This window comes from Aegilops tauschii, chromosome 2 (genome assembly GCF_002575655.3).
Source record: "Aegilops tauschii subsp. strangulata cultivar AL8/78 chromosome 2, Aet v6.0, whole genome shotgun sequence".
Lineage (NCBI taxonomy): Eukaryota > Viridiplantae > Streptophyta > Magnoliopsida > Poales > Poaceae > Aegilops > Aegilops tauschii.
The window spans coordinates 77,041,708-77,052,259 of record NC_053036.3 but is presented as its reverse complement, the minus strand read 5'-3'; the positions used below and the strand labels follow the sequence as shown (position 1 = coordinate 77,052,259).

Here is a 10,552-nt window from a genome sequence, read left to right as displayed (position 1 = left end):
TCCATAACTCTCATGGTAGTTCATTCTCTAGACGTAGAGAAAGATCTATTTAGACCGAGAGATGGCGAAAATGAGATATTGGGACTCAACATTCCATAATGCCATTGGATCCACCAAATACAATTGGTTGGTACTCAAGAATATATTTCGATATCTCCAAGGCATCAAACATCTTGTCCTGGTTTTTCAGTTTCACAGAAAGTGTGAACACCTACATCGATCGGATCCTCACTATGTCAGATCGTAGACAAGTTTAGTGTTCCTACTAGGTGTGGTAGCCCCCTCATGAAAAGTCTTCTAAACAGACCTCATGGCTACATTCACCAACCATTATCTCAACGATAATGTTTCTTGTGTTGTCCGGATGCAAACAGGTTACATAATAAGCAATATCACTATATTGCATATCTTGCAAGTCAAATCATGCGACTGATTTGTTCAGCGGGTCTCTACCAACTTCTATGTTTTGGTATGTGACGGCTTCGAATTTTGCAAGAATCAGGGGAGTATCTTCCTGAATTGTTCATGTTCAATGCATCATATTATACTCTTTTTCCCTTCATGAGTTTACTTTACAGGTTCTCATAAAGGTTTTTAATGAGGTAATATCAACATGAGATCATATGTCATACTTTCTGTTTTCCCCATCGGGGTTTTTGGGAAAGTATATATGACATATTTATTGTCCTCTAAACTCTATGAGTTTTCTCGTATTGAGTTAAAAGAGACAATGACCATTATATGTTGTGCCATTTTCTCCTTATTTTTCTCACTGGGTTTGAAGGAGTTTTAGCAACATATCAAACACCTATCTCCTCATATTTTTCCCACAGGGTTTTTGGAGGAGCTTTTTCAAGATGATGATACTTACACTAACAAGCATGGATTAGGAGAAGTGTTAGGATTTAATTAATCCTATTAATCTCTGCTTTTCCTAATTGAGGCGGTTGTCTCATGTCCCTTCGGACGCACCCCTTCGGGGGCTATATATATGTGTAATCCCATCATCAATAAAAACAACTGTTCATTTTACATCCTTGTCGATTGTCTCTCGTTCTCTACTCGAAACAGTCTTTTCCTTATCTTTGCCTCCCATCTACGAAAGGTTTCCACAGACAGGTTCGCTGTCACTGGCCCTGTACGCACTCAGTCTACTGTATGCATTGAGAGGAGTATCTAGCTTTGCTTTGTTAGACACATGCCGGCTGTTCCATGAAGTGTCCTCTCAAATCTTTGGTAATCGTTACGCCACCGCCCACCCACGTCCATATACACGCCAAGTACTCAGCTAATGCGTATATGCAATTATGCATATGTAGACAGGAGACAGGAGTACCATAGATAACCACCCCTTAACTAACCACGAGGATATATATCCGAACATACATAACCCACTTGCGAAACGCTACCAAGCATACAAGTACAACATATACGAACCCAAAACCGACGGCAGTGATACCAATTCATCACCAGATTAACATCTCATGGAAGCATTTACTTCCAACAGGGTATTACAATGGGATCATGAACGAATTGCACCATCATATATACACCAATGCTCTAGTAGTGCAAACTTGTAAGGGAGTCACGCACGGAGGAGTATTCGGATATCGTTGACACGCCCATAATGACGCAACAAACTCATGGCTATTGACGATTACAATCTAGTAATGGCAGAAATAAGCATGCCTACAAAAGTTTTCATGGCCAATGACGATTTGGATATACTAGTAGAAACAAGCAAGTCTGCAAAGACTCTTTTTCACCTGAAAACTTGTATCTGTTGGGATCACTCACAACCATCAGCAGAATGGGTACTGTAGCTCCTTGCAAAATTCTCCACACACCTTCTCTTCTTAGCTTCGTCTGCCAATAATCCAACCCAAGTATCAAACAGTATAGTTTCAAGTAGTATGAATCTAAAGGCAATGCCACTCATTTTCCAGCAATGAAGTAACTTCTATCTTGTGAGATATTACAGAATTTGAATCTTTCTCGTCCTTTCAATTGGTAGTGCTAACAAACACACAACTGACGATATGAACTTGCAAGGCCAGAAATTAACTGTTCTGAAAGGCACGTCTGCCAAAATGTAGTGCCATAGCACCACCTTAGAGTACTAGATGTGCGTCCATTTACTGTCATGTTATTTATTTACATGATCAAACAGTGTATTTTTTTTTACGACAGCATAAAAGCATTAAACTGTGTCACAGAACAGAGGAAAAAGCAACAATGGCAATCCTACCAAATGTATTGGGCATAGCGCCACATAAAAGTTGATAATTGTTAAAAGAACTAGAGGCGTGCCATTTAAACGTCTTGTTATTTATTTACATGATCAAACAATTTACTTCTTTTTACCAGTCACGAAACATGGCAGTCACAATTGCCAAATGCAGCTAAGAAGAGTAGACTCGTATGCCATAGCCAACTTGAAAATGTTGGGTCCTCCCATTGGTTTCAATGGAGAAATTATCAATGACAGGAGTTCTCAAACAATGTTACAATCTCACTCGCTGCAAAGATACAAAGGTCGCAGGGGACCATAGAGTGTAAACAGTTAATATTACTTTTCTCTAATATGTGGAACATCGATCATTTTAATGATCATCACTTCGTAACGAAGGCATATAATAGAAGTGTACAACTGCATCAGTTGGCACCTTGCACAATTTAAGATCGATGCCAATCCCAATTTCATCATGAATGCTAATATGCAATGACCAGTGGAAATAGCAAAATCTTCATTGGTTTTATATAGAACAATGCTCCATCTTAACAAATATCAACACCAGTAGTCACTAAGATAAGATAAATGATGGCAAACTAACAACACTGACTGTTTCCATGATATTAAGAGGCTACACAAAATATGCAGATTATAATTGAGAAAGATGATATGACTCACAGATACAGGGGAGCAAAGCAAAGGGGGAGGTAAATATATATATATATACCTCAACAGAACTGCGATGGTGCATTCCTGTTTGCCTGGTACTCCCTCCAGAGACTAAGAACGAGAGCTGGCATGATAACAAAGCAAGCTGTCGCGTGCGAACCAAATATCCCCACATCTATGATCACCGAACCAACCATTTCTCCCTGAGATATCGATCCCTCCACATGTGGCGACATCATTGCTACCAGAAAACCAGCGACCGCTAGCAGGATGAAGGCCACATATGCGACAAATCCAAGCACAATGGGGCGCAGAAGCCTAAAGAAGCGTGCAACCGACTCCGGCCTGATTGCTCCGAAGGCGCTCTGAGGAGGACAGCAATTCTAACAAAACCATACGGATGAACATTATATATGGAATGGTTCGGAAATGGTAGGATGCAAATGAAGTGATGAACACACATGGAAAAAAAACTACTACTACCACTACTCAGCATCAGGACAGCCTGAACTACGAAATTAATTAGACCACAATATATATAGCAACTTAATTAGAACATAATGGTAACCCTGGCCTATGTACAGCTGCAATTCGACCGGATTAAAGATCACAGGGAGTTAATTTGCACGATACCTTCTTGAATCCCGAAGTGGATCCAGATACAACTGCAATCGCGTAGGCCACGCACTGCTGCAGGACGGCAAGCGCGAGCAACACAAGAAAGCTGTAGACGCAGACCTTGAGAGCCCCGTACGTGAGCGCCTGGAGGAAGAGGAAGGGGGCGGAGCCCTCGCCCCAGGCGCGGCGCGCCACGACCTTCGCAGCCGAGGCCGCGGAGTTGACCCACGCAGAGGCGAAGCCCAGGCAGGCGAGGGCGACGCGGAGGACGAGCACGAGCGCCAGCATCGGGGCAAGGGCGAAGCGCACGACGACGGCGAGGGCAGCACCGCGTCGGCGACGGCCATCGACCGGTACGGGAAACCCTAGCTCCTGGAAGCTTCTCGCCCTCGGAGGAGGCGGAGTGGAGTGGTTGGGCTGGCGCAGAGAGGGAGCGAGGGGGTTTGTGGGAAATGGGGATTAGCGAGGAACAGGGGAGGGGGTTTTGCGGCCAGCTGTCCCGCTTCCCTTCCGGGTTCACTTCTAGCGGATGCGGATGCGGATGCGGGTTCTAACCGGGTACGTGGAAATGATGAGTGCCCGATTCCATCCTGAACAATTACGAATTTCTTTTTTGATAAGAATTACCGAATTTCTTTTTTGATACGAATTACCGAATTTCTTGTTCAAACCACCGGGTGAAGTGTTTATATTTATTACCGAACTTTCTTTCAAACAAACAAGAATTGAGTTCCAGTTAGGGTTTTTGAATTTCAAGACTAGTGTCAAACTATTGTGATCGCACGATTAGGTGGATTTCCATGAAGAATCAGCTTGAAAGGATAAGACAATCTTGAAAGGAAATGACAATAATGTCGCTCGGTTGTCTAAGAATTTGGATGTAATTTATATTATTTTTTCTGGTGTTTTGTTGTCCTGTCATGATTGTTGATGAATAGATCGTAAGTTTTTCCAAAAAAAAAGCAACTGAATTGATAGATCCTTCGTTCTGGTGGCTGGTGTTGTTTGGTGCTCGGAATATAATTTTTGGTTTTTCTAGGGTCCTCTGCATTGTTGTTGATCCTTTATAATACATTTGGGGCCTTTTTGTAAAAAAAAGGAAATAGATTTTGATGAATAACCGGTCTGAAAGGAAAAAAATCCTATTACTAGATAAAGAAAACAGAAACGGTAAAAATTCGATGGCAAATCTGATGTTTTTCATGGTAATTTATATTGGCTCGATGATAGCAAGTTTAGTTTGTAAGCACGATAATTTATATTCGGGTTCTAACAGGGCATGTGGAAATGGTGAGTGCCCGATTCATCCTGCACAATTACCAAACTTCTTGTTCAAGTCACCGGGCGAAATGTTTAGATCTATTACCGAATTTTTTTCGAACAAGATAATAAGAGTTAAGTTTCAGTTATGGTTTTTGAATTTCAAGACTAGTGCCAAACTATTGTGATTGGATGATTAGGTAGATTTTCATGAATTCCGCAAAAAAAAGAGGTAGATTTTCATGAAGAATCTGCTGAAAAGGAAAAGAATGTATTCTCGCTAGGTGGTCTACGGATCTTGATGTAATTTTTATTATCTTTTATGTTCATTGTACTGCCATGATTGCTGGTGAATAGATCAGAAGTTTTTCTGGGAAAAAAGAGCAACTAAAATTTGGGTAGATCCTTCCATCTCGAAATAGATTTTGATGAATAACCGGTTTGAGAGGGAAAACAATTACTATTAGTATAACACACCCGATAATAACTAGATAAAAAAATACAGTTGCAGTTCAATGCAATGTACTGAGAAAATTGATGCTATGAACCACATTCATCATGCATATGAGAAGTGCCTTCAGATGTTACCACCGACAAAAGAAAATTAAGTTTTCAACGACCCAGAACAAAGGCAAGTAGACACCTCAACCACGATGGACAGCGCACGTTGCAATTGGCGACGAGCTCCAACAATCAAGAATTCGATCGAGAATGAAATGGAAATTCAGCTGACTGAAAATTTAGTAAAATTGAAAGAAAAAGGGCACACATCTTTTTTCACCGTTAACACATCTTGTAAACAAAAAATGGATAAAAATGTCTAATTTATTTTTTGACGGTTGCTTTTTAGGCTAATTCTTTCTTACATTGAGAGATTTTGCGCAAAGAATCTGTCTTCACTTACTTAACAGAAAACCAAACTGAATAGAAGTTAAAACTGAATAGAAGTTAAATGAAGGCTTCTTCAGTTTATCCATGCATTTCGGTTGTCAAATTTGGAATAACAAAATGGTGAACAAACCGGTCTAGTGCACCCTCTTAATGGTTCAGCTTGTCTTTGTAACACAGATATATAATTCAAATTTATTTACCAAATATCCGACACTGATTGCAAATTTGTATCTCTGGTTGTACCACTTGCAGAACGTTACTACCATGCACACAACATAAGAATGCAAACCGACGGTAGTCATACCAATTAATCACCAGATTAATGTCTCATTGAAGAATTTTCTTCCAACAGGGTAGCATTACAAACAGAGCATGAACGAATTCTACCATCATATACACCAATGGTCTAGTGTAAACTTGTAAGCGAGTAGCGCGGAGGAGTATCGAATATCGTGACCGGACCCATAATGAGCCAACAAACTTCATGTCTATTGATGATTAGGATCTAGTAATAGCAGAAAGAAGCAAGTCTACAAAAGTTTTCATGGCTAATGAACAAACGTACAAAGAAGTAAGTCTGCAGAAACTTTCTTTTTCCTCTGAAAACTTGCATCTGTTGGGATCACTCACAACCATCAGCAGAATGGGTACTGCAGCTCCTTGCAAAATTGTCGGGACACCTTCTCTTCTTAGCTTCTTCTGCCAATAACCCAATCGAAGACTTGATCAGATTACCACATTAAAGAACATTGTCATATCAACATTAAGGATTCAATAATATAGTTTCAAGTACTGTAAATCTAAAGGCAATGTCACTCGGTTTCTAGCAATGAAGTAACTTCTATCTTGTGAGATATTATAGAATTCGAATATTTCTTGTCCTTTCGGTTGGTAGTGCTAACAGATACACGACTGATAATATGAACTTGCAACGCCAGAAATTAACTCTTCTTAAAGGCACAGCTACCAGAATGAAGCGGCATAGTACCACCCTAAAGTCCAAGATGTGCGTCCATTCACTGTCATGTTATTTATTTACATTACATGATCAAACAGTGTACTTCTTTTAATTGAAGTATAAAGGCATTAAACCAAGTCACAGAACAGGGTACAAAACGGAGAATGCATCAGTGGTGTTGTCCCTGATTAGAGAAGATGTTGTGGCCTTAAGGGCTACCCGGAGAGATAGATAGAGTTGTGTGAGTGTTTTGGCTGAGTGAGGGTGCTTTCTTTCCCTACTGCAATTCTTTCTCTGTAAGATTTTTAGCTGATGTACATTACTTCCTTCTAACTGTCATGTTAGCTGATGAAAAAGCAGTCCAACTAGTTCTTTCTGGTAAAAAAGAACAGGACAAACGCACAATGGTACTTCTACCAAAATGTGGTGGCATGGCGCCACATAAAAGTTTATCACTGTTAAAGGAGAAGAGGTGTGATATTTTACTGTCATGTTATTTCCATATGATCAAACAGTATACTTCTTTTTACCAGTCACGGAATATTAACACAAAGTCACAATTGCAAAATGCAGCTAATTAGACTAGACTCATATGCAATAACAAAAACTTGAAAACTTTGGGTCTTTCCATTTGTTTCAGTGGAGAAATTATCAATGGTAAGAGCTCTAGAAGGTGCTTGTAAACAGTTTGGAAGCATGCATACATTGCATAATCTCACTCGCTGCAAAGATACAATGGTCACAGGGAACGATGGAGCGTAAGCAGTTAATATAGTTATTTCCTAATGTGTGGAATTGATCATTTTTATTAATCACTTCATAACAGAAACACACAGTAGAACTGCATCAGTTGGCTACTCGCACAATTTAAGATCGATGCCAGCCCCAATTTTATCATGAATGTTAATATGCAATGACTAGAGAAAATAGCAAACTACTCGTTGGTTTTATACACAACAATACTCCCATCTCAACAAATATCAACACCAGTAGGCAGTAAACTAAAATAAATGATTCCATGTGTATTTCAAAGCAAAGGGGAAGAGGTACCTCAACAAAACTGCGACTGTGCTTTCCTGTCCGCCTGGTCCAACCTCCAGGCACGAAGTGCTAGAGCTGGAATGATAACAGAGCAAGATATCGCGTGGATAGCAAATGTCCCCACATCCACGATTACTAATCCAACCATTTCTCCCTGAGATAACGATCCCTCCACATGCGACATCGCTGCTACCAGAAAACCAGCAAAAACTAGCAGGATGAAAAGAACATCTGCCATGAGTCCAAGCACCGCAGTGCGGGGTAGACTGAACGAATCTGCAGCTGAGTCCGGCGTGATTGCTCCCAAGGCGCGCTAAGGAGGACAACAATTTCAAGAAAAACACATGGATGGGCATGAGTATACATGGAATGGTTCGGAAATGGAAGGATGCGGATGAAGTGATGAACTCAAATGGAAACACTACTGCTACCCATCAAGTAGCCTACATACTGCTGTAATTCGATCAGGATAAATGTCACGGGGAGTTAATTTGCACGGTACCTGTTTGAATTCGTGACGGGATCCACGTACAGCTGCAACCACGTAGGCCACGCACAGGCCGCACAGCAGCAGGACGCCAAGCGCGAGCAAGACAAGGAAGCAGTAGCCGAAGAACTTCGAAGCCCCGTACGTGAGCGTCTGGAGGAAGAGGAAGGAGGCGGAGCCCTCGCCCCAGGCGCGGCGCGCCACCACCTTCGCAGCCGAGGCCGCGGAGAGAATCCACCAAACGGACAAGCACAGGTAGAGTTAATTGCTCAAAACCATCAGATTTGAGGCTAGGGTACTTCAAAACTACCATTTTTGACAAAAATTATAAAAAACCACCAACCCTGTGGCAAGTGAGTAACAAATGCCACTGATTTGCATATTTGTCGCGGCTGACAGCAAAACTGACAGGTTTGGCCCACACGTCAGGGTGACATGGAAGACCTATGTGGATAAGATGCTGAGGTGGCCATGGGACCCACATGTCATCCCCACTGTCTTCTTCCTCTTTCTTCCTACCTCATCTCTCTCTCCTCCGCTTCCTGGTCGCATCGCGCCGCCGCCGCTGCACCCTTCTCTGAACACCGTCCATCTCCTGGTCGCGTCGCGCCGCCATCCCTCCTAGTCCGCCGTTCAAGCGCCATCGCCGGCGAGCCAGAGGTGGAGCTCGCCTTGCCCGGCCATCCCCTACTCGATCCGGTCGCCGACCTGGCCGCCGCCGCCGCTCCTAGCGCGCCCGTCCCTCCTGGTCCGACCGCGTCGGCCTCGCCGCCACCTGCGCATGCAGTTCCGCTGCCCGGCGCTTGCAATGCTGCCGCCCAGCGCCTGCAGTTCCGCCGCCCGGCCCTTGCAAGCGCCGCCGCCTCGCGCTCGCCTCTCCGGCAAGCCCCGCCCCGTGCCCGCCTCATCCCGCGGCTGAGTGCCGGGATCTCGCTGGCAGGGGCGCGGGCGTGCGGGGGCTCGGCCTCGCCGCAGGGAGAAAGGGGCACGGGCACGCGGGGGCTTGGCCTCGCGGAGCGGGCAGGGGCGCGGGCACGCGAGAGTTCGGCCTCGCCGGAGCGGGCAGGGGCGGGTGGGTGGGGGAGGAGGCTCGGCCACGCCGGAGCATGCTGGGGCGCGGGGGTTCGGCCTCGCCGGAGCTAGCAGGGCCAGTCGCTGCTGTTGTTCCTCCACCGCTCCTGTTGGAAGGAAGGAGGAGAGGAGATAAGAGAAGGAGAGAAGAGCTCACAGGTGGGACCCTCGTCCACATCAGCTGGTCAAAGATCGACTAGGATTAGTCTTTGCCACATCAGCGGTCCCACCCGTCAGGTTTGCTGTTAGACACGCTCAATTTTGAATCAGTGCGATTTGTTATCCACTTGACGCAGAAGTGGTGGTCTTTTGTGATTTTCGGCAAAAGTGGTAGTTTTGGAGTACCCTAGCCACAAATATGGTGGTTTTGGGCAATTAACTCGCACAGGTAGGGGAGCGCTTCGGCCGCGACGCACAAGTCGCGCCCGAGCGCCATCATCGGGGCGAGGGCGGAGTGCACGAGCGCCAGCACCACGACGGCGATCCGCGGCGGCGGCGAGGGCAGCGCCGCGTCGGCGACGGCCATCGGTCCGGGAAACCCTAGCTCCTGAAGCTTCTCGGCCTCGATGGGGGCGGAGTCGCGGAGTGGTTGGGTTGGCGCAGCGAGGCAGAAATCACATACTGACCTGTTTTCAAAAAAAATTCACTCTGCTGACCCTTTCGTGTGGCGGCCCGACAGCGAGGCGCCGCACACTACTATGCAACGCCCTTCCCTTAGGCATCGCACATCCAGCCAGCGTGGCAGCCATGGGCCAGTTTGCAGCCCCACAGAGTGCAGCGCCTAAGGCATGGGCGCCACACTGTGTAAAGTGCAACGCCTATGGCTTGGGCGCTGCACCAGGCAGTTCTTCCCCCTCTGAGGAAGTTGCTCTAGAGAGCGGCGGCGGCGTCCCCTTCGGATCCCCCCACACCCCTCTCAGATCTGAAGTTTTGAGGCCCGGATTCGATCTCCAATCCCTCCTACTAGGTAAACTCCTCCGTTCCCTTTCTTTTCCTCCGTTAATTCGTTGCATTTTTATGGATTTGTCCAAGATTAGGTGGAACCTTTGATTTGCTTGGTTTGGATCTTTGTTTGCCCAAGATTAGGCTGAACCTTTGATCCCCCTCCCCCACACTATATGATTCTTGTTAGTGAAACGTAGATTGTATATATTTTTAGATATATATGAGATGCCTAGTTTTGTAGATAATTATGAGATGTTGATTTTTTTAGATATATATTAGATGTTGAGTTTATTTGAAATATGAGATGTTTATATATATATGAGAATTTACAATCATTTGAGATGAACTCATATATGTTTATTTGAGATGAACTCATATA

General features: G+C 44.5%; 1 protein-coding gene and 1 long non-coding RNA gene across 2 annotated transcripts; both read right to left on the bottom strand.

The window, feature by feature from the left end:
• Window positions 1–1,428: 1,428 nt before the first annotated feature.
• On the bottom strand, window positions 1,429–3,962 carry LOC109786962 (uncharacterized). The gene is made up of 3 exons (XM_020345525.3): window positions 3,536–3,962; window positions 2,961–3,285; window positions 1,429–1,866 (listed from the first exon to the last, which is right to left on the bottom strand). The coding sequence occupies exons 1-2, from the start codon at window positions 3,806–3,808 to the stop codon at window positions 2,962–2,964; spliced, it is 597 nt and encodes a 198-aa protein (XP_020201114.1). The 5' UTR covers window positions 3,809–3,962; the 3' UTR covers window positions 1,429–1,866; window position 2,961.
• Window positions 3,963–5,972: 2,010 nt separating this feature from the next.
• Window positions 5,973–9,613, bottom strand: LOC141041540 (uncharacterized). The gene is made up of 3 exons (XR_012201848.1): window positions 8,173–9,613; window positions 7,680–7,983; window positions 5,973–6,370 (listed from the first exon to the last, which is right to left on the bottom strand). It is a non-coding gene; the product is annotated as an uncharacterized lncRNA (long non-coding RNA).
• Window positions 9,614–10,552: the final 939 nt, after the last annotated feature.

Bases quoted from the DNA above. Each gene is read 5' to 3' on its own strand.
- LOC109786962 (XM_020345525.3), bottom strand. From the start codon at position 3,808: ATGCTGGCGCTCGTGCTCGTCCTCCGCGTCGCCCTCGCCTGCCTGGGC. The intron at 3,286-3,535 runs GTATCGTGCAAA...TGGTTTTGTTAG, and splicing joins CCACTTCGGGATTCAAGAAG to AATTGCTGTCCTCCTCAGAG.